Source organism: Ostrea edulis, chromosome 6 (genome assembly GCF_947568905.1).
Source record: "Ostrea edulis chromosome 6, xbOstEdul1.1, whole genome shotgun sequence".
Lineage (NCBI taxonomy): Eukaryota > Metazoa > Mollusca > Bivalvia > Ostreida > Ostreidae > Ostrea > Ostrea edulis.
In genome coordinates this window covers 20,271,968-20,296,628 of record NC_079169.1, presented here as the reverse complement: position 1 = coordinate 20,296,628, position 24,661 = coordinate 20,271,968, and the positions used below count along the sequence as shown (strand labels likewise).

Here is a 24,661-nt window from a genome sequence, read left to right as displayed (position 1 = left end):
TCGAATCAGTTGGGAGATATAAACACCATTTGCAGGAGGTAATGTAATATTGCTACATAAATATAGGAAGTTGATATCATCCCGTTTGTCATACAGTTGAGTTGTCAGTTTACCGTTAATGTCTACTTTCAATAAAATATCTAAGTGTGAAGCAGAAGTGGACGACTCTGTGGTGTCTTTTATTTGGAACTCACAGGGATAAATCGAATCGCCATGTAAATGAAAGTTATTATTGTTAAAGGACAAAACATCGTCGATATATCTAAATGTCGAAATGAAGACCACGACAAGAAATTCTTCTCATGTAGAAGTTTTTGAATAAATTCAGCTTCATATGAATATAAAGGCAATATCTATATTACCTACCTGTGTTCTGTCTGAAAACAACTCCATTTCTTTCCATGTTACTTTTAGCATCCAGATAGCTTCAAAGTGCGGGAAATCGTCCCCGTAATATTCCCTGATGATGCTGTTGGCTTTGTCTAATATGGGCTGATCACTCCACACACCGCTATGGAAAGAATCATTGTTCCTTGAATTCCTTTTAACCAGTTATGAGTAGCTTCTAATCAATAATTATCAGTTTATTAAATCTACTATTTATAATTAATGCATATTGGATTATTGCGTAGACCCTGAGGTCAACGCAGAAGGTATATAAGCGAGGTTAAACTGGATGCTGTAGAGAAAGTCAGTTCGCGCACGACGAGCTAATCGGAGAATAGTTCGGCCTTTCCGCCAAGTGCAGAAAGAACAAGGTTTTTCTGCTCGACTTAACGGAAACTTGCGATTGTACCTGGAACTCGATGATGCAACCTTTATTTATGGATTCGAACGAAACAAGGTAGCATGTGATCGTGTACATGGTACATGCACAAGTGCATGTTTTATCGAAATCAACAATTGTTAAGAGAATTAAAAAAGTTCTTTATGATTTGTAAAAGCAATTTTTTGTATTCTTCATGAAAACAAGCATTAATATTATGGCGTCTAATATAGTTACATGACAAAATATTCACCTCATCAACATTCAACAAAGGATGTGCATGAAACATAGTGTTGTTCAATCTTAAAATAGACATTATTTTTTAAGATGCACTGAGCTATTGAAATGAAAAAAGACATTCAAAGTATGAAACTCAATTGTTATTATCTAGACCCGATTCTGTTCGCTATTAAATTTGAACTTTAAGGTCCCGATGAAATACAAAAATGACTCTTGATTCTGAGGTTAAAGCTACAAACATTTCATAATCAGTAGGACTACATATCATTACAGCTCTAGCAATACGACTTGTAATGCATTATATACATGTTCCAAGATTTAAAAACAACTGTTTTAAACACAATTTTATGCTCAACGAAAAAACTCAGGGGAACATGTAGTCAATGTCGTGTCTGTCCGTCCGTGTTCATATCTTCTAAGCCTTTGATAAGAAATTGATATATCTTATTACAAATGTTCGTTAAGACAAGGCCTTTTTGATAAAAGTCTCTTTTGGAAAGGTCAAGGTCACTCAGAACATATAAATGCTCCTTGATTCATAAGTTTTTTAAATATAAAAGTTCACATTTCCTAAACCTTTTATCAGACACAGATCCTAATTAATCACATATATTACTTAGGTAGGTACTTTTGGACCAAGGCCATTTTGGTAACGTCAAGCTGTTTTAGAACATATACGTTATATAAGAAAAACTCTCCTTATTTTAACAGGTATTGAACAGGTGTTAATCATATATCACACAAAGAAGTAGCAGACAAATGAATTGCAGACAAAGGTTACTCAATGCCATTTTGTAAAGGTCAACATCACACAACATATACCTTATATATGAAAAACCTTTCAGTTAAACAATATTTCAACAGTTATTGATCATTGTGCGAGTTATTCGTCAACTGAAGCACTCCATTGGTTAGTTGCAGTTCAGGGGACCATCCATCAGATTATTAACTGATATTCTTGTTATTTCAACATAGAATATCAAATTTCTGTTAGAAACATATGCCCATGGTTCAGACACGCAGCCATTCTTAAAGGACAGCGACTTGTCAACATATCCTCTGTAATATGATATCATCTACCTGAATTTCTAAAAATATCTTCAGAACTATTAAGTTCTGCTATTGATTTGCTCCCCTTTCCTTTTCTTCATTATCAATTCAATATCAAAGATAAAGTAGTGAAGGAATAAGTGTTAAGCTACATATCCCCAGAGGCACAGCAATGTAAATTGGACTTGGGAGAAATTACATCCATAATCAACAATCTGGAGCCAACAGGTTGCACACTCCATGTTGGGGGATGTCTGGGACGTTTTACAATGAGTACGATTGAAAATACCTCGTATATGTATTATAGTAGACGATGTTGCCGGAAATTAAGTCTGTCCAGAACGGACAAATTATTCTTCTCTGATTTACAGATGATGACGTCAGATCATATATAGAGAAGCTATTGTATCTCTCTCCAAGACTAATGATCCCATTACTTCCAACCTGAAATTTTAAATGACATATCCAAGAAAAGAGTAAGCGTAGATAACTTGATTATGAAATATGTGTCCCTAAAGAGCACTTGTCAAAAGAATAACTTATCACTAAAATAGTATTTTGAGGATGAGAAATATTAATGCCAAATTTATATTTTAACACTTTTGTTTCAACACTCTCATTTCAACATTTTTTTTCTGTTTGGTTGTGTGACCGGTCAGCAGGGGATGCTTACTCCTCTTGTTTATCCATGTGTTTATATTTACCCTTCTCTTAATTTTGAATTCTTTATAGGACTTATGATGTTGGTCACTGTTCGTTTTGTTCACTTTGTTATTCTATGTTTTTGCTTTTACAATATATTTCTTATATTTTTGTTTTTATCTTTTTATGCTCATTCTATATCTTTTTATCTCATATGTACATGTAACTGTACTTAATAGCTTTGATTCTATTTACAGATTTACTTCCATCTTTTTTGTTCGTTAACAAATAATAAGCTGTATATATGTAAAATTTTCTTGTCAAATATTTGTATATTATTTCCTTTTGATATTAACTCACATTGCGATATTTATGCATAGTATGCGTGAAGGTGATATTCATATTATATTTTAACCTTAAAATCGCCTCAATCTGAATGTTTGACAGGTTTTAAAATTGACTTACTTTCAAAATAATCTTATCGTGCATAAACAGTGCAGATGTTCGGATGCATCTACTATAGGAAGGATTACAATTTTTTGAATACACATTCTAGAGATATTTATGCACCTGATAAGCGATGAAAACAATTTCTAACTGATACATTAATGGATTGGTATCTATATGATTGTGAACAACCCGGGTAATTTGCAGATGACAACTGATATGTTTAATTATAGGAGGTTTAGTTTGAGTATGCATTTACTCTTTTATTTCTTTTTAAGTATATCAATAAATGTTCAGCTGGTAATCGCAAACACCAGACCTCTTGATGTTTGACAATATGGATAGTATTTCGTTGGTGTTTAACCTTAATTATGATAATTATACTTGTCAATTTGAGGTGTAATTTCACACCAAAGTAATGGCACAGCTTACTATAAAAACCCTTAATCTAGTTGTGTTTGTAATTAGTTAATAATTTTTATTCTTGTTTCCTAATGCAATTACGTAAAAGTTATGTTTAAAAAGTTATTTTCAAAAAAATATTTCTAAAAGGCATTTTTGAAAAGTATATCTATTTATTTTGAAGTGTTAATCCATATGGTAATTTTACTATGGATAGAGACGATCAAATCATTAATCGGTGCAATTAACTGTCATGCGCATACAATTTGGCGCGCAAAGTTCGAACAAGCAATATGAGAACAGGGAAGGCTCTCTCTCTCTCTCTCTCTCTCTCTCTCTCTCTCTCTATATATATATATATATATATATATAATTTAAATTACACACAGAAACAAAAATGTTAGAAATAAAATTGTTAAAACAAAAATGATAAAATATAATTGGGACTCTGATATACCTGTAAAATACAATAATCTATATAGTTTATACATATAACCCTTGACTTGCTACTTACCAAAATACCAAACAAATGTACATCAAGACAATTTAGAGATTTTGTAAAGAATATAAATTTCATCATATATCATCCTACATGTGTAACAATCAAAATAGTGAAAATATATCTCACATAAGCAGTGTCGAATGTTCCTTCTGTTCCGTCTCCAATGTAAACATGTGTAGGGGGATTCAACGCGGGACTCGTTACATCATCTCCGGAAATACCCCAATCATAAACTTCCTCCCCGAATGAAAAACTATCTGTAGAAAGCAAATCTTAATTCAATTCATATATTAATTCATTTAAAGAAAACCATTTAAAATGGATGTCAATTTAGTTGATGACAATTCATGCTAACCAAACTTCAGAGCTAAAATAAGAAGAAAAAGAAAACCCGAAAAACTACCAAGTGATTGAAAAGAAGCTGGTGTTGTGGTTGCTGTCGACGGTTTTGTTGTAGATGTTGTAGAGGAAGCTGAAAAAGGCAGATTGAGAAAATTAAGATGGAATTCATTTTTTGTTGATTATCTAAATGGTCAATTAAGAAATTGCACTACAATGATAAAGTATACCCAACTTCTTACAATATCAATACACAACAGAGTGTTTTACGTACTAGTGTCCGGTACACATTTAACAGAAGCATCTTCTTGATGGCCACAGTCATGACGTCCCCATCCATAGTGCGAACATTGTGTGATTTCTGTTTCAGTTCCTGAGCATTGTACCTCATCCAGATGTATTGTACCTGATCCTTGTCCGTAGTTGGCGCAACAGGTACTTCTTCCATATTCCCTTTAGAATACGATCAATATAGTATCAATGTTCATCTGAATATATCAACCAATAGCGTATGCATATGTATTCAATGTAAGCTAATATCAACCCCAATGAACTATTAAAAGAAGGAGAAAAGGCAAAGATACATCTTGTAATGACAAGCCCATTGCAAAATAGGCAAGACAGTGCCAGAGAAAAACAGTTACCACGGGTATCCCAGTGATCGACAGACGACGGCTGCATCATTGTCATCCCAGGCATCGTCACAGACTGTCCCCCAAACACCACTGTGATATACCTCAACCCTGCCCTCATATGGACTTTGACCTCCTACCAGTCGTATTGCTATGTCTGAAAACAGAATTGTCAAAATCAGTTGGTAAGGAATGGCCTAACAATTGATATGAAAACGACACCAGACTGCATTTGAGCCAATGACAGGTTGTATTGGCAAACTAGATGGCTATAACTACCATCAAATTTGCAAAATGTTGGCTTTAAACGAGACTCTGGACAGCAATGTATTCTGTGTAGCATCCTCTCTACTGATAGTATGCCTTTTATCAGTTGCATACATTGAATTCTCTTAAGGTGTTAGGGACAGTTAAATATCTCCAACAAGAAAAAAATGCATATTTATTTAGTTACTAAAATATATGCGCCTGCAGTTGTAAAAGGAAACATTGTATTTACCATTGGGATGCATTGTTGTCGGCGTTGTAACTGTTGTAGACGTTGTAGATAAAGCTGAAAAAGATATTCAAGCATTGTTCTGTTCTTTGCTATACAAAAAGGGTCTGTATTCTCATGATACAAAACAGGAGAATAGTATTATTCTTGGTGTAAAAGCGATATCAAATACTGAAATTCGATTTTGGTTTACGACCTTTCATCATGACTTCTCATACCATTGTCCCTTTTTTCATGAATGTATTTCTTTGTTTCATGCTTATATATCCTCAACACAAGTTCACTGAGTAGCAGGAGAACCATTACGTGGCGGAAAATTTTAGATTTAATTATACATTCCACATTATACGACTGTAGTGAGGACCTTTTTCGAGTATCAATACAAGATCTCTCTTTAGACATATTATTTTTAGAAAAATACAGGGGGGGGGGGGGGGGGGGATAACATACAGTAGTTTCACACTGAGGTAATAATTATTTATTCCATTGTTAGAAAGAACAAATGCATCTAGTCTATTACATATTGCATAGGATGCTTTTAGACGCTGGAAACTCTAACTGATTGAACTGAACTTAATTAATTGATTCTTTATACAGTATAATTTGTCCAAACCGGCCTCTGAGTACTCCGGTGCTCTGTCAATTCCGGCCACAAAATATAGTCCCTAACATTTCTTTAACAAATCCTTTATTAATAATTTCCTGTACTCCGGATACTGCGTATTCTGTATATCTGCCGGCTTACACAGTCCCAACGGCTATTAATTAACTTTAATTATCCTGTGTAAACCGGCCCCTCGATGATACACCACCCTAATTGTAGCGGTCAATTGTATTCGGTGTACACAAGGTCCCAAGTGCTCGTAATTAGCTCTCATTATCGCATTTAAACCAGCCACCCCACGATGACCAACCTGTCGGTATTCGGTTGATCACACGTGGTGTACACAAATGGTGTCTCAAGGGAAGCCACAGGTAAGTAAAAGAGTGCAACTGGCGATGAGTCGCGATCAGTATAAAATAAAACCTGATTTTTAGGGGGTGCACTTTTCAATTATGACAGCACCACGCACGAGGTAATGCCCCCCCCCCCCCCCCCCCCTATCGACAGAGACGAGAACTGACATTAAAAGACAAAGTTCAATTAATTGATGAATTTGATACATTCTTGGAATGAAACAAAATCGGCAACAATCCCATTATGTTTTCCAAAAGCAGGGTTTCCCCTCGTGGACTTCTCGGAGCTTTACGGCTAGTCAGACAGTGATGATATGCAGTTAGTTAGCACAACTCACCATGTCCGGTCGATCACTCGGCATTACATTAGTTTCCGTTTCACAAATAGAGACAGTTGAAAGCGATACATTTACAATGAAAGATGGGAAAGACAAATTTTAAACGAACACAACACAAACTTGACGAACGTACATAATGTAGCACTTGATAAAGGCGATGATGTAGACGAAAACGACAATTTACCAAAAGAAAATTGCGCGAATAATTCCCAGATTTTAAACTGTTTAATAAAAATTGAAACTTTTTCATAAAACACTGACATTTATATTTTTACATTTTGAATTCTTTTGTGATAAATGTATATTAAAACGTTAGCAATCATTACACACGTATGCATAGATAGTGAATACAAGGGAAGAAACTCTCATTCTTGTCAACATTCTGCACTCCGGACTCTGTGCAAACCGGCCGATTTCTTTGGAACCACACATAGCCGGTTTAGACAGATTATACTGTATATTGTTTAACGTACTCGATAATCTTTCATTCATATGGAGACGTCAACAGTGTCAGTGAAGGACTGTAAAATGTAGGCTCATGCGCAGTGCTTATGGTCTTTGTGGAGGGTGATTTTTATCATGACACACCTGCTGTGACACGGGGACTCAGTTTTGCGGTACCAAACGAAGGACCGACCAATTTAATCGCCTATTACGACAAGCAAGGAGTACTAAGGACTTAGTTTAACCCGAATCCCCTCGGAATCAATGACAAGTTGTATTGGCAAACTAGATCGTTATAACGACCATAGAATTTGTGAAATGCTGACTTCAAACGGGACTGTTTAAAACCCTGCAACATCAACTTATTTATCAGTAGCCTGCGTCCATTTAAAAATTGATTATTCGCAGTACAAGCTATGCGTATTGAATCAGTTGAGATATATAAAAAACCATATGTAGGTGATAATAGAATATTACTACATAAATCATTACTACCGATCTTAACACTACGTGTGAAAGCTAACTTGTTAATGATATTACATAACAAAGATTAATCTACCATAACACATTTTGTTTTTGATCTAACGTCCTATGTCCACTACGGTTGAAGTTGGGACATTCTAATAATGTTCCCCAAACAAAGTTTGGGAACATATTGTTTTTACTCTGTTTCTTATTATTATTATGTTCCCCAAACAAAGTTTGGGAACATATTGTTTTTACTCTGTTTCTTATTAGGGTCTTCCGTCTTCAACGGAAGACCCTTCTATTATTCTATTGTTGATTTTTCACTTTTCTTCTTCTTATTATTATTATTCTTTTTTTCTCTCCTTACCGATTTTTGTGCAGAAGATTTCTCGGAGATGGCTGGATCAATTTGCTTCAAATTTTCAGGATTGATGCGTTGCCATTTGAAGTTTGTACCGCCGTTTCAATTTTTGAAAAATCACTTCCGGTTGGAAGTTATTCCCCTTTTATCGATTTTCAGATGACCATTTTGTCCAGACAAAAACTCAAAAACGATAAAAGCTAGAGTGCTGAAATTTTCAGTGATGTTAGACGACATGTTGTAGTTGTGCACCTGGGTTTTCAAAATTTCCGGAAGTGCCTAGTATGGAAGCTCGGTAGGGGTCGAAAATGGGGTTTTAAAAAGTGTCTCATTTTTCTCCACGTTTTAAATCATAACTATTTACTCGTAAATATTTTGCTTAGACATATATAACAAAGGTTGTACAGTTTATTGAGATCTTTCGTGTCATATCAAGAAATGGGCCCATAGGCCTCATGGCTCGCCTGAACCATTGAATTTCTGTTACAATGATTAACTTTTTTCTCACGAAACTTTTGATAAGACATGTAGAATAAAAGTTGTTCAGGTTTGCAAGATCTATCTAACGATATCAAAAACTAGGCCTCAGGGCGTCATGGCTCGCCTGAACAGTCGAATTTGTATCACAATTAATAACATTAATAACTTTTTTCTCAAGAAACTTTTGACAAGACATGTAGAACAAAAGTTGTTCAGTTTCGCAAGGGTTAACTAACGATGTTAATAAATAGGCCTGCAGGTCTCATGGCTCACCTGTACAGTTGGGTTATTGTTGCAATCTATAACATTTTTGTCAAGAAACTTTTAATAAGACATCTTGAACAAAAGTTGTTCAGTTTTGCAAGATCTTTCGAACAACATCATGAAAAAGGCCAACGGGCCTCATGGCTCGCCTGAACAGTTTGATCAGTATCACAATTACTAACTTTTTTCGCGAGAATCTTTTGATAAGACATGTAGAACAAAAGTTGTTGAGTTTTGCAAGATCTTTCAAACGATATCAAGAAAAAGGCCCACGGGCCTTATGACTCGCCTTAACAGTGATAAATGTCGCATAACGTTATACTCGTAAACATTTTTTTTTAGACATATATAACAAAAGTTGTACAGTTTATTGAGATCTTTCGTGCCGTATCAAGAAATGGGCCCATGGGCCTCATGGCTCGCCTGAACCATTGAATTTCTGTTACAATGATTAACTTTTTCCTCACGAAACTTTGATAAAACATGTAGAATAAAAGTTGTTCAGTTTTGTAAGATCTATCTAATGATATAAAAAAATAGGCCTGCGGGCGTCATGGCTCGCCTGAACAGTCGAATTTGTATCACAATTAATAACATTAATAACTTTTTTCTCGAGAAACTTTTGATAAGACATGTAGAACAAAAGTTGTTCAGATTCGCAAGCGTTACTAACGATGTTAAGAATAAGGCCTGCGGGTCTCATGGCTCACCTGAACAGTTGGGTTATTGTTGTAATCTATAACATTTTAGTCAAGAAACTTTTAATGAGACATCTAGAGCAAAAGTTGTTCAGTTTTGCAAGATGTTTCAAACAACATCATGAAAAAGGCGAACGGGCCTCATGGCTCGCCTGAAGAGTTTGATTAGTGTCACAATCAATAGCTTTTTTCGGGAGAAACTTTTGATAAAACATCTAGACCAAAAGTTGTTCAGGTTTGCAAGATCTTTTAAACGATATCAAGAAAAAGGCCCACGGGCCTTATGACTCGCCTTAACAGTCTGATAAATGTCGCAATCAATAATTTTTTTCTTAAGAAAATTTCCATAGGACATGTAGAACAAAATTTGTTCAGTTTTGCGAGATATATCTAGAATGATATAAAAAAAAATAGGCCTCCGGGCGGCATGACTCGCCTGATCAGTCGAATCTGTATCGCTGTAAATAACATTATTAACTTTTTTCTCGAAAAAAAGCTGACCCCTTTAATTAGTTGCCGAAAGGTAGAGAGAGTCTTTAATTTATAACATTTAAATGATCAATATTTATAAAACATTACCAAAGCTAAATTGTACGTCTAGACAATATATTTGTATCATCATTTATGAACGAAAATGTCAGTCAAATTCTTATCTAATCACATCTAAATTTGGACGGAAGACCCACTCGTTGCTCGCAACGAGATCGAATCTAGTTATTATTATTATTATTCTTTTTCTCCGGTACTTTTTTGTCCGGTAGTGTTCTCAGAAACTACAAAAGGGATCGATATGAAACTTTCCAGGATGATAGTATAGCGTTTGTTGATGTGCATAGTGATAGTCATTTTGTTTGCACGTGCATGCACGCGCGCGCACATGCATTGCAATTTTGGTACAAAAAATGGAAAATCAGAATATTGAAGGAAGCGATATAAAACCTAAATAGGATGAAAGTATATCATTTGTACATATGAAAAATAATAGTTATTTTGCCAGCACGCGCACGCATGCGCGTGCACGCGCATTACAAAATTTGTACGCTAACTTTGGAATCAGTCTAACTTTTTTGTTGTTCATTGAAATGGCTTGAAATTCATATCATAGGTAGATATTGAGACCTTTAACTGATTTACATGGTCAAAATTACCAATTTGCACGCGCATGCACGTGCGCTTCATTTTGATTGGATAATGCTAAAACGTTTGTAACTATCTTATTTATGAAGCGAATGAGATGATATTCACAGCATATGTAGACAATATGTGTATCTATATGTTGGTGTAACAAAAAATGCCAACGCACACGCGCATGCGCGTGCAACGTTTTTTAAATGTTCAATTTTTAAAGGACGATAACGTTTTTGTTTTTCATCAAATTCTATTCATATTAGGGGTTTAGATGTATCTTGGTACTCCTTACAAATTGCTGTGGTTAGAATTACTGCTCAGCACGTGCATGCACGTGTGCTGATTTCTGATTGGACGATTTTAAAATCGCTATAACTTCCTTATATTTGGTGGAAACGTTATGAAATTCATACTGTGGGTATATGATACAAATGCCTGTTGAACGACATCAACAAAAATTCGGAATCATACACGCGTGCGCGTGTATGCACGTGCAACGCTTTCTTTCATTTCTTGGTACTGAAATGACCATATTGAACGTACTACATGTAATTAAAGGCTAAAATAAAATGATTTTTTCCTATAGATTCACAAGGACATCACTTTTTAATTGGGGGAGGTTTGGGGAACATCTGTAACGGTCCCCGTTACAATTAGAACTAGTTCTTGATGAAATGGATAAGATGTTCAATAATATCTTTGATCAATTGAATAGTCAATCACATGTAAGGAATTGTACTAAAATTTGCGATGAAATGAATATAAGATTCAATAATATCTTTCATCAAATAAATGATCAGTTAAGGAATCGTTCTATGATGAAAGATACCCAACGTCTTACAAAATCAATATATTAGTGTGTTTTCACATACTAGTGTCCGGTACACATTTGACAGAAGCATCTTCTTGGTGGCCACAGTTATAACTTCCCCATGGATTGTGCGAGCATTGCGTGATATCTGTTTCAGTTCCTGAGCATTGGACGTCATCCAGATGCATTGTACCTGATCCTTGTCCGTAGTTAGCGCAACACAAGCTTCTTGCAGATTCCCTTTAAATCACGTACAATATGGTGAAAAATAACGATAAAGATAACGAATAGTGATCAATCTCACACTCCTGTAAGCAATACAAAATAGAGAGTAGGGCAAACACGGACCCCTGGACAGACCAGATGTGGGATCAGGTGTGTAAGATTACTAAGTAAGCATCTCCTGTCGACCGGTCACACCCGCCGTGAGCCCTATGACCAGGCAAACGGAGTTATCCGTAGTCAATATCAGCGTGCCAAGAACGGTCTAACAATCGGTATGAAACACGTCAGGCAGCATTTAACCCAATGATAGGTTGTATTAACAAACTAGATTGTTATAATAATCACATAATTTGTGAAATACTGACTTTAAAAGAGAGTGTTGAAACCCCTGCACCATGTTGTATCAATTTACATCTTAACATACTAAGATACCAAGTAATGTCATGCACAAGTGATCCGTAATTTCAAATTTTTTTTAATCCAATGCTACGCACAATCAACTAATACAAGGAAGAGAAAGGGTAAAGATACTCTTTGTAATGAGAAGAATATTTAAAATATGCAAGGCAGTGTCAGAGAAAAACAGATACCACGGATATCCCAGTGATCGACAGACGACGGCTGCATCATTGTCATCCCAGGCATCGTCACAGACTGTCCCCCAAACACCACTGTGATATACCTCTACCCTGCCCTCATTTGGACTTTGACCTCCTACCAGTCGTATTGCTATGCCTGAAAACAGAATTGTCAAAATCGGTTGGTAAGGAATGGCCTAACAATTGATATGAAAACGACACCAGACTGCATTTGAGCCAATGACAGGTTGTATTGGCAAACTAGATGGCTATAACTACCATCGAATTTGCAAAATGTTGGATTTAAACGAGATTCTGGACAGAAATGTAACGTCAACTTGTTGGTAAATAGTCTGCCTCCATTGGAAAACTAATCATACGGAGAGCAAGTTCTTGTATATTGAATCAGTATGGATACGTACACACTTTGCACAGGTGATAATAGAAGAATGCAAAATAATTCATTTCAAGTGATCTCAACACTACCTGTGAAAGCGCAACTTGTTATTGGTATTACATACCAAATACGATACATAATCTACAATGATAACACGCAGATTTTGTGTTTGATCAAGCGCTTTAAGACCGGCGATCATTAAATGGCAAGCAATGACATACACAGCGGTCCTGATGTTCACCTGTTACAGTAAAATATTTGACGTCACAATGCAATGTGCGGATGCTAATACAGCGTGAACTGAAAAGGTCTTAACTTATCGAAGCGCAAGAGTGGGAAAATTTTCAGAAAAGATTGGACTGAAATTCCAACTTCTAAGTTGATTTTCAATCCACTTATACATAATAGGTAAAGTTCCAAATTATCCACTATCAGAGCAGAAGGAAAGCAGCTATTGCTTGTGTTGGAATTATTTAATAAAAGTATTTGCCGTATTCAACAGAAGCATTTGCAATTTAAAATAAACGTTAACACTACAACGAGTTCCTTATACATGAAAGGTGAAGATAACGAACAGTGAACATTCTCATAACTCCCATAAGCAATACAAAATAGATAGCTGGGCAAACACGGACCCCTGACACACCAGAGGTGGGATCAGGAGGAGTAAGCAATCCCTGTCGACCGGTCACACCCGCCGTGAGCCCTATATCCTGATCAGGTAAACGGAGTTATCCGTAGTCAAAATCAGTGTGCCAAGAACGGCCTAACAATAGGTATGAAACACGTCAGACAGCATTTGACCGAATGATAGGTTGTATTGACGAACTAGATCGTTGCAACGACCATAGAATTTGCGAAATGCTAACTTCAATCGGGACTGTTGAAACCCCTCTACCATCAGCTTGTGTGTCAGTAGCTTGCCTCGATTTAAAACCTGACTATACGCAGAAAAGCTCTTGCGTATTGAATCAGTTGTGCGATATAAACACCATTTACAGGTGATAATGGAATGTTGCTACATAGATATGGGAAGTTGACGATGGAGAAGCAGAAATAATCCTGTTTGTCATACAGTTGAGTTGTCAGTTTGCCGTTAATGTCTACTTTCAATAAAATATCTAAATATGAAGCAGAAGTGGACGACTCTGTGGTGTTTTTTATTTCGAGCTCACTGGGATAAATCGAATCGACATATTAATGACAGTTATTGTTAAATCAAATTTTCTTTCTTTTTCATTCATTTACATGTACTTATGCAATGTTCTTTCCTTTCTTCTTTGTTCTCACATCTTCCTATACATGTAAGTTATGTGATTCATCATTGCTGTAGTATATGTATTTCGAATGTACTATCTCCAAGAAGGAATAACGTATTGCATGAATGAATGAATGAAGAGGAACGTAATTATTAGTTCATTTTTATAATTCATCTAGCTGATCATAGAAGAATGAGCAGGTAATATGCCCGAAAAAATACTTACATAGAATTCAATTCAACCACGCATGTGACCAGTTTACTCAATAAAGCACATTTATATTGTTAACATTTCAAGAAAACGCTGTATACATTTAACTCGATTTTTTCAGAAAAAAAAGCTGTCTCCATTTCTCATGCATATTTACGCATTATTGCCATCGGAAAAAGTTAATCGCAAGAACAAGCAATGCTTTCATCGTTATGAATAAGACTGTGTTCAAGTATATATGTATATTTAATAAACATTGATTAAAATAAACCCACTAAATTAAATTTCAACAAGTGCACTTTCAATTTTACAATTCCAATTCCGTGCTATAACATGTATCCACTCGTGTGCGGCGATAAGCTTCTAAGCCCAGTGGCGTCAAATGTTTTGACTGAAATACATGAACATCATGAATGCTAAATATTCCATCTCTTGCCACTTTATGTTCGCCGGTCTTCAATCCACTAAGGTTGAAGTTGAGGCATTCCAATTCGCGATGTAATGGATATGAGATTCAATAGTGTCTTTCATCGAATGAGTAGTCCATGAATGAATAGTCAATCATATGTAAGGACTTTCACTGCACAATGAAAGACGTCTAAATTCTTACAAAATCAATACACAGTGTGTGTTTTACGTACTAGTGTCCGGTACACATTTGACAGAAGCATCTTCTTGGTGGCCACAGTTATGACTTCCCCATGGATTGTGCGAGCATTGCGTAATATCTGTTTCAGTTCCTGAGCATTGGACGTCATCCAGATGTATTGTACCTGATCCTTGTCCGTAGTTAGCGCAACACAAGCTTCTTGCTGATTCCCTTTAAATCACGATCAATACAGTATTAACTTTGATCTTAACACGCCAAACAATGTTATACACACATACTCAGTAACTGAAGATTTGTGTAATCTAATATCACACACAATGAACTATTAAAAGGACGAAAAAGGGTAAAGATGCCCTTGATATTGAAAACATTTGAAATATGCAAGACAGTGCCAGAGAAAAACAGATACCACGGGTATCCCAGTGATCGACAGACGACGGCTGCATCATTGTCATCCCAAGCATCGTCACAGACTGTCCCCCAAACACCAATGTGATATACCTCTACCCTGCCCTCATATGGACTTTGACCTCCTACCAGTCGTATTGCTATGTCTGAAAACAAATTGATGTCCCTCGCAATCGTGATATTGTGTATTAGCCAACAAGTTGAAATATTGATTAGAAAGAATATCGCGTGTAATATCCGCGTGAGTGATGATATGTTATTCATCGGTTGCATAAATTGAAATTTATGAAGGAGTGAACTACATTTATAGATCTTCAAAGAAAACACAACAATGTATTCTTATTTATTCATTAAAGTATTGACGAGTTTGAAAGGGAAATATGGTATTTACCATTTATGGTCGGCGTTGTAACTGTTGTAGACGTTGTAGCAGAAGCTGAAAAAGACATCAATAAATTTTTTTTAAATTTGCTTTAAAACTTAGTTCGGTACTCCCATTATCTCTAAAATAGGAAACTAAGGAGATGAAATTTTCCTCTTTAATTGAACAATGCTATAAAACCACATTTATATTCCTACATGTATGTTTCTTGTCATATATATATATATATATATACATGTATATATATATATATATATATATATATATATATATATATATATATATGTATGTATGTATGTATGTATATATTATACCACAGAATGTTTTTGCTATATAAATGTTATGTGAATAAATTTGCTATTTCTTCTGGAATAGCCGTGAAATAGTTTCTGAACTATCTCACCCTAGGGGAAAATAGTCTCGAAACTATTTACTGTATATTTTCCCACGTTTTCTTTTCTGTGACGTCAAAGTCGGATAACTCTAATTATAGTTTACCACTTGGATCATCTCGGTCGATTCCATCTAGGCTAACGCCGTAATTTACTTCACTTTGGTATGTCTGACACAAGTAAAGTCTACTTCGGTATAATAAAACACCTATTTACTGACTATTCGGACAATAGCAAGTTTATTGTCCCCGAGACAGCAACTATTTCCCGAGGCGCAATAAACTTGCTATTGTCCTCATATCCAGTAAATAGGTGTATACTATATCTATCTATCTAGGATGGAAATAGCAATGAACTCTCAAATGTATATATATGGCCTAAGTGAAGAGATATTTCATAAAAAGCACAGAAAAGTTCATTTTCACGACCTTTGGAACCACATTTGCTAGCAGCATGTAACCAGCTCTATATGTAGTGTGAGACCTATCCTTTTGGAATGCTATATTGTATATATTTCTCTGCTACGTAGAGGAAAATTTAGTAAATTCTGAAAGAAAATAATAAAATGATCTCTTGTTGAGATTTTGATAAAGGAAAAGTTATATAAAATAATTTTCAAAATCCAATATCGTGGACTGATTGTTAAAATGGTATATGGTTATCTTATTATATTAAATTTGGCTTAACTTCAGTCAGTTCTTTTTATAACACGGGACGTTCCCCGTATGGGTGTTTATTACGGTTTTTAACACAGTGTCATCGCTTGAAAAATGATGAGAAAACACATAAACACATACATATGGTGAAAGTCCAGAATGTGGTGCTGGTAATGGCTGGAGATTTTACACGACAACCCAGCTCTCTGTTTGCTACTCCTGAAATAATTAAAAGCAAATTCAACAAAAGACAATTGATATTAATCAATGCATATTTATACTTAAAATGATTGCAAAAATTAATTGAATGGGGAAATAGCACAACAAGGCTGTGACGCAAGTAAACATGAGCATAGCAGACTTATTATATGACATTGCAATCTATTGATTTTCGGAAATGCTTAAAAAAAGAACTTTTATGACCATGGAATACGTTTGGTAAAATTTTTTTAAATTGGTCTATAATAAGCTATTCTATTGGATTTCTTTGTAGCAATAACTCGTCATTTCTTGTTTATGAATAAATAAAGATAAGCAAATAAGTACACTTCATATAAGGAAATTAATACATCTCATATAGTCACATGGGGATCCAGGTTAGAATAAGTCTTCCGTACTAGTATTGGGAGGGGGGGGGGGTTACTGATTAATTCGATCATATTTGGTTACATCACAAGGCCCAATGACCGGGGCCATAATGGAGTTTCTGTCATGTACATGTGTTTGATATAGGGTTTTTAAATGATTGATAAATCATTAATTGTGGATTTTATACATATAATTGTGAATATTCTTTACTTTTAGGATTAAGTTTTTACAAATCCATAATTGAAACTCAATTGTTTTACTTTTGTTGATCTCGACATTGTCATGTTTGAACACGAGGGAGCGCAATTTCACGCGCATTTTCAATTTTGACACCTTTTTCCTGTTTCACTATATACAGTGGTAATTGGTTTTTACAATCCATCAAATTTAAGATGAGATCTTAGTATTGCATTTTCTTTGATTTTGTTATGCTCATCTCTTACCAATTTTACAGTGTAAATTAATGTCATAGAGATTTTCCCTGAATTTGCGACTTTCTGTAGTTTATTTCATTGGTCAATTTAGAATACAAGTAGGCAGATCTGTCAAAGTTGAGACATGTGTGAGTTTGCATGAGAGTATACTATCAAAATCCTTTGTGCTCTACACAATAAAATATAGAAACATTCTTTGATTTTATTCCCTCATAAACTTCAAGTGTAAATGTGTCAACTTGATATATACATGCGTTTATCTATAAGAATTCCTAATGATGTTCACATATGGTAATATCTGGTGCGTCAAATAAATAGAGATATAATCGTAGCCATATGTGTGTACCTTCATCAAACTGTATATAATAGGAATGTCCTCTTTGGTAGTTATACGTAGTAGTGAATACCAACTGTCTATCGCTGGTGGATTGTGGGTAAACTGCAGCTGATGAGGTTACGTCAATCGTTTCCACTAACATTCCGGATGATTCGTAGATCTTTATAAATGCTGACGTTGTAGGGCGCACAAACTGCCAATTATAAAACATTTACCCCGGTTGTATTTGTACATGGTTATGAATTACATTTACTATACCGGTAAATGTATTTATTGAATATATTAAATAATGTTTTTAAAAACAGTATTCTTGAGTTTGTTAAAAACTTTTATACATTAATAAGCCCTTACTATTTTCAAATATATCATACAACAACAATTAATGGCCAAATCTGTATCATACTCCATATCAACCCGAGACACCAATATCAGCCCGAGACACCAATATCAGCCTGAGGGGCTATACATACATGTATTGGTGTCACGGATTGATATGGAGTATGATACAGATTTGGCCATGCGCTATTCTCTATTTATTAGAATATTGCTACTTTCGACACAGCTATTTGTATATTTGTCATGATTTATGTTCCTTAGTTAATATGACTTGCCAAGTAGCCTTTGCTTGTTACTTGATAAAGGCAGCGAAAACAGGACAGTGATATGAATTGAAAAAAATGTCATTTATTTTGAAAATGACAAAGTTATATAACAGAATAGCTAGAGGGGGTCAGGATGAGTCGAAAACAAAAATACAAGAACATATGTATCGCATATAGGTATGATGATGCAATCTGACCTCCCTACAACACATAATGAAATATCGAAATAGAGCTGACTGCAATCAAATAAGGTGGGTTTTTACAAATAAAACAGGCCACAATCCAATTGCAAATTGGATCCGCCCACCCAAAGGCAACTGGCAAGGCTGATGAACAAATTATCAACAAAGCAGAAATTAACTCTATAAAAATATCTATATAAAAAGAAATGACTAAGAGGTAATGAAGCCCCGGGCCATATGTAATTACACCCAACAATAAGAATGTATCCATGCGGAAAAATTGGACAGCAGACATATCTGAACTGATCCTTAAAACACAGTCTGAAGCAGCAGACATATCTGAACTGCAACACCAACATATACACAGACTAAGTGACAGCAGACATCTCTGAACTGACACTGATGCATATATTATATAGATTTTATACACTGTAGATTGGAAGTATTGCATACATAAAGAAAGGGTATGATCACTGTTCGTTAACTTCACCTTGCATACCATAAACCCAAAAATTATATGTACAATAATATACCACCAATCAATAACTCTTGATGCTTTGAATGTCGCTATTAAATGCATTTTGCAAAATGTTCAGAAACCTCCATTCATGGTTTAGTCTATGCATGTGTTTTCCTAACATTTTACACTGCAACCAAGGTCCGTAGAATGAGAAAACTAAACGTGTAAAATGTTCAAATTGCAAAATTTTTAAAAGGACGATTTTGTAAAAGTTAAAAAAAAGGTTGGTGCATTTTTGTGATCTCTTAACTAAACATGATGCATTGTTTTTACAAATAACTGTATTATATTATTTACATTTGTAGAACTATAAGATAATTTCATTAATATTGACATTTTGATTCATTATTTATCATCTAAAGCAGGTCAAATCTAGAGAAATTTATTAAATTCAGATGTGCTTTGTACTTCCCCTTCCTTTAAACAAACATATTATTACTAAAACAGTGAAATCTCTGCGGATGGTTTTCTTAATCCACATAATTCTAGTTATCGTTGGTTTCACCCTCGTATAAGGCTTCTTGAAACCAAATTCCTCATATTTCCTGTGTTTTGAAAGTCCTTGAACATTCCTTATTTACAATTATTTTGGTATGATGTTTGAAATTATGTGACATAACCATGATTAAACTTATGCATTAAAGTGATGCCATATTACACTCGGTCCATGGCTGTGCTTTAAATTACATTTAAGCATTTTATTACAAAAATGTGGTAATTTTAAGCAAATTCTTGCATTTCATGATGTTTGGAGCAGTAGATCCCAGATACATCAGTGCAAAATTCCAATTTTTACCACTGATAAACCATCATACATAGACTACCTTTTATGCAGAAAATAAATTGTTGAAACTTCACTTTAATTTTGGACGTTTTACAGGGCCGATTTTGACCCTTTGAAAACGCTAAAAATTAGACATTATTTATGATTTTCGGACTGGGAATAGATCCGATAACCGTATAGTGTTGTAAGTTTGTCGCGTCGCATTCTTCACCTTGCATTCTTCACTACTGCTATTACTACAGTACAGACTGATACAACTCTGGAAAATAGAATTGATAAACCATTAACAAACAACTTTATATATGCTTACGTAGTTAGAATACTGCACAGTCCACCGATGACTAGTGTCGGATATTGATCCTGATGGTGACTGGCTACCGGCAACAACAGTTGGCAATGTACTGGTACCTAATTAATAAATAGTCATATACATGTACATGTAGTTACATAAAACCTGTTAAATTTGACGTAGTTTGGGAGGTGTATTTTCAATAGGGTTAGTCTAGATGTCGTATTACACAGTGTAAGGAACTGGAGAAAAGGTTTGGGGTGAAAAAGGTCAGACCTCTAAATTAAGCAAACTGATCGGGGATCCGATGAGACAGCTTCCACTGTACTGTGGTGTGGGCAATACGGCATCAGTATCCATCGAATATCTCGCATTAATACTTACTAACAACGTTTAATGTGATACATCTGGAATCTGTTGTTAATCTACGAAAACGAAATTACATGTCATAAAATATGTATGGAGCAGAACCTTATCAAATACGAAACCATATTCACAATGTGTAAATATCATTATGCAGGAACCATGTTTCTAATGAGATGTTCTGTACGTCGACAAACATTCTCACCCCAAATTATCTTCTGCCATAAAACAGATGATGTAGGAGCCCTGCTGACTGTTCGTCGGTGTCCACGTCAGCATTACATAGTAATCCGTCTGAGAGATGGCATGGATGCCGGACTTAATGACACCAACTGGTGACTGCGTAGTGACTTCGTAGATTCTGGATTTCACATTGCAAAGTATTGATATTATAGGGTTATTGAACTTATATTGGTGAATATTGGCACGAGTTGATTGTCAAAATGCACGAGCTTGCGAGTGCATTTTGACAGCCAACGAGTGCCAATATTCACCAGTATAAGTTCAATAACCCTTTTATTATATAGCTAAAGTATTTAGTTGTTCAATTATATCCCTTTTCACTCAAAATACTCCAAAGTCGACGAAAATTCATCAACATTGGCATCTAAGGTGAAAGTGTGCAATATCAGCATGCATTTCTTAACTCTTCAATATTAAACCCTTGTTTACGTCGTTACGGTAAGGTCAATATTGAACGCTCATAGTCGGAATGTTTCGGGCGCACACAATTTACGCAATGCAAAGTTAGCGTCCAATAAATTCTCAGGATATTGAACGCTAACATTCTCTAGATTTTATGCAGATTTTATAATAGACTATTTATTAGCTACATAATAAAATTATATACTGTTTACTTTAGTTTTCAGAAAATATTTATTTCTTAAATTTGTGTATTAGTGTGTACATGTATTTTTGTCAACGGTGTTTTTTCTCCACGGTGTGTAGTGTGTGATATTATTGGATGTAATGACATGCCTCTTCATATAGATGCAGGTTGCGTCGAAGATTTGAGGTGTAAACAACTTAACCTCCCAAACATTGATTAGCAATCCAAAAACAATAAACTCATCTTTTTAAACTTGCATTTATTCTGTAATTCCGTATTTAAGTAAATGGTTAATTTTACTCCAAAAAATTATATAGGTTTGCCTTCTCGGAGTTACTATGTTAACCTCAATTTTAGTATTATTTTATACTTTTTATGTATTCATTGTTCTTTGTTTTAGTTTTATTGTTTTACATGTAAAGCACTTGGTGGTGATTTTCTTGATTATATAAAACCCTTTATAAATGTACAATATTACATATTGGAATATTAAACATGTAATTGCCATTGTCAATATGTTTGTAAATTTAGTGTACTTTTAGCGCTAGTTTGTTTTCTTTGGGGTGGTTTCTGTGTATATCTTTAGTCATCTTATGTAAACCTTTTTGTTTGTCCTGACAAGTAGACAGGTTATCCCGAAAATTGTTGGTGTGTGTGTGTGTGTGTGTGGGGGGGGGGTGATTAGTATGTTGCAGTTTTATATGAAATTATATACATGCAGATAAAAATGTCAGTGTTTCAGACAGAGTTCACATACTGTTGACTATCTGTCCCTGTCCTGATACGGATTTCGATACGAAATGTGATCCCTCGAACTGCCTCATAACATCCTCCGTCAGGAGGTGTAGGGGAAATGAAAGATGGCGCAGAAGCACAGGCAATTGAAGAATCGAAGATTTCTACCAGGAATTGAAGTGGAATGCTGCTTAGAGGAGTTGATGATGAAATGGATGAAAAATCCTCGATCTGGATCGCCACTCCATAATAACCAGGTGTGTTTGATGTTGATGAATAATCCAAGGTACAAGTTGTCTGAAAAAGAAGACGCTATATATATAAGTCACCAAAATAATTAGACGATTGTATGTTTCTTTAATATCATGTGTCTACTTATACATCTGCAATGTGATCATTAGTCCAGTCAATATACATTTCAAGCTTAATCTAAATCCAGCAATATATATGTGCCTAGATATAATAATCTAGTATACATAAAGTAGTATTAATCAGTCCCATACCTAATGTTCTAAAGTATGGCTAAACTCTGTGCAAATTATAGTGCCTTTCCTATTCAATAACAATTTTAACAAGTAGTTTAAAAAAATTACACTGAATTAAAAGTGGAAAATTAACGTTGTAGCGACTAGCACCATACATGTATATCATTTCTAAAAAAAATACGAAGGTTTGTTTTGCAATTAATAATATGTTACTGCTAAAACCTAAGAAAATAACGGAAATGAAATGCTTCATACCTCGTGCAAGACAGCAGCTGGGAAAGAATTACAAATCCCACTACACTCATCAAACGGTGAACTTCGTCCCCATCTACATCTTACAATGTCGCCATCGTCATCAGCAACTACCCCAAAAAACATATGATGTACTTACTTTAAAATGATTTTAAAACATTGAACACAATTCATTACAATGATCCTGGTTTAACACTGTCATTTTTATATCATTTTCACGTTATGGACATTACTAAGTAACAATGTTTGTGGGTTGAAACATGAGTGATGCATCTTGGGATGCCCACTGACGTTCGTGATTTAGATGAAGCATCTGACATACATTTTCCGGGTGAGTGATCAAGTTAGATAAAAAAGAGAATGAAAAAAGTTATGTGTCGCAGGTCCATTTTGCACTGGTCATTCTCTTACTCCTGTTGTGTCACTGGGTGGATCGTCCTTTATGTTGTTATGTTTTATTGGCAGTTTACCGTAGTTGTTCTTCAGAAAACATTGAAAATATGGAATACGACAGAACAACAGGCGGATTTAGATCTAAAAAGCTCAATGAAACACTTAGTTTAGGAAAACTACTATATTACATTTTTACAGAAAATCTAATATGAAAAATCGAAGATGACGAATATCAAACAAATATCTAATGATGTTTCATAATGGATTCAATAAAGATAACGTGCCTGTTTCAAAGGGCATATTAACCACGCAATGTAATGTATGTATATATTAACCACGCAATGTGATGTATGTATATATTAACCACGCAATGTAATGCATGTATATATTAACCACGCAATGTAATGGATGTATATATTAACCACGCAATGTAATGTATGTATATATTAACCACGCAATGTAATGTATGTATATATTAACCACGCAATGTAATGTATGTATATATTAACCACGCAATGAAATGTATGTATATATTAAACACGCAATATAATGTATGTATATGCTGTTTAGTGTTCTGATTTGTTTTATTTTATCATAATTCTTTGTTTATTATTTGGAAAACTCCAACTTATGTTTACCTGGAATGCGTATGCTGTGACTACATCCCCTTTGAAGTCTGACAATAGGTTGCATGGCTGTTACGGGAGATGTGTTGATACGACCAATGTCTTGACGATAGGCGAGATCTATACGAGTCGCAATCATCCAATGGGTGCTAGGATTTACTTGTAGGGTATCAATCCAACAACAGGAGGTGTACCTTATCAAAAAGTTAATATATGGATTCATCTGTATTGTACAAAACATAAAATTCACGATCCGCAGAGACATTATCATGGTTTCTGAACGGTCATGCTGCTCAATGGTTTACATCATTATATCAAAGTAAAGAACACTACCCAATGACGTAAGACGTGGTAGACGACGGAAGAGAAATGTTGAATTCTCCTTCGTAAGTTGTCCAATCTTCTGATATACTGTAATCTGTGCATACAGCTGTAATTGGTGGGTTACTCCATTTAACATCGTCACAACCATCGAAGCATCCGGCTCTATCAAACGTCCTCTGTATTCTGTCATTTTTGTATTCTTCATCACAAACAGGAGTGTGATACGATCGTCTCCATGACATCCTGTGTTTCACGTGGACCTACAAAGTCGGCATATTCTCAATATAACCAAATACTGTAACAAACCTGTTTGCTGAATAGATATAAATAAATTAA

At 34.9% G+C, this 24,661-nt stretch overlaps 1 protein-coding gene across 1 annotated transcript in view; it reads right to left on the bottom strand.

The window, feature by feature from the left end:
* Positions 1-24,661, bottom strand: part of LOC125645867 (uncharacterized) — a 51,361-nt gene that overhangs the window by 19,139 nt on the left and 7,561 nt on the right. The window contains exons 2-22 of the mRNA XM_048871753.2: positions 24,335-24,585; positions 24,014-24,195; positions 22,986-23,092; positions 22,268-22,542; positions 20,887-21,042; positions 20,703-20,743; positions 20,340-20,437; positions 17,951-18,134; positions 16,724-16,801; positions 15,544-15,588; positions 15,154-15,298; positions 14,776-14,954; positions 12,281-12,425; positions 11,527-11,705; positions 5,520-5,573; positions 5,033-5,177; positions 4,663-4,841; positions 4,453-4,521; positions 4,176-4,306; positions 2,346-2,500; positions 367-511 (exon numbers count right to left, since the gene is read on the bottom strand). Of these exons, the coding sequence (XP_048727710.2) occupies positions 367-511; positions 2,346-2,500; positions 4,176-4,306; positions 4,453-4,521; positions 4,663-4,841; positions 5,033-5,177; positions 5,520-5,573; positions 11,527-11,705; positions 12,281-12,425; positions 14,776-14,954; positions 15,154-15,298; positions 15,544-15,588; positions 16,724-16,801; positions 17,951-18,134; positions 20,340-20,437; positions 20,703-20,743; positions 20,887-21,042; positions 22,268-22,542; positions 22,986-23,092; positions 24,014-24,195; positions 24,335-24,585 (2,943 nt within the window). The remainder of the gene's footprint in view (positions 1-366; positions 512-2,345; positions 2,501-4,175; positions 4,307-4,452; positions 4,522-4,662; positions 4,842-5,032; positions 5,178-5,519; positions 5,574-11,526; positions 11,706-12,280; positions 12,426-14,775; positions 14,955-15,153; positions 15,299-15,543; positions 15,589-16,723; positions 16,802-17,950; positions 18,135-20,339; positions 20,438-20,702; positions 20,744-20,886; positions 21,043-22,267; positions 22,543-22,985; positions 23,093-24,013; positions 24,196-24,334; positions 24,586-24,661) is intronic.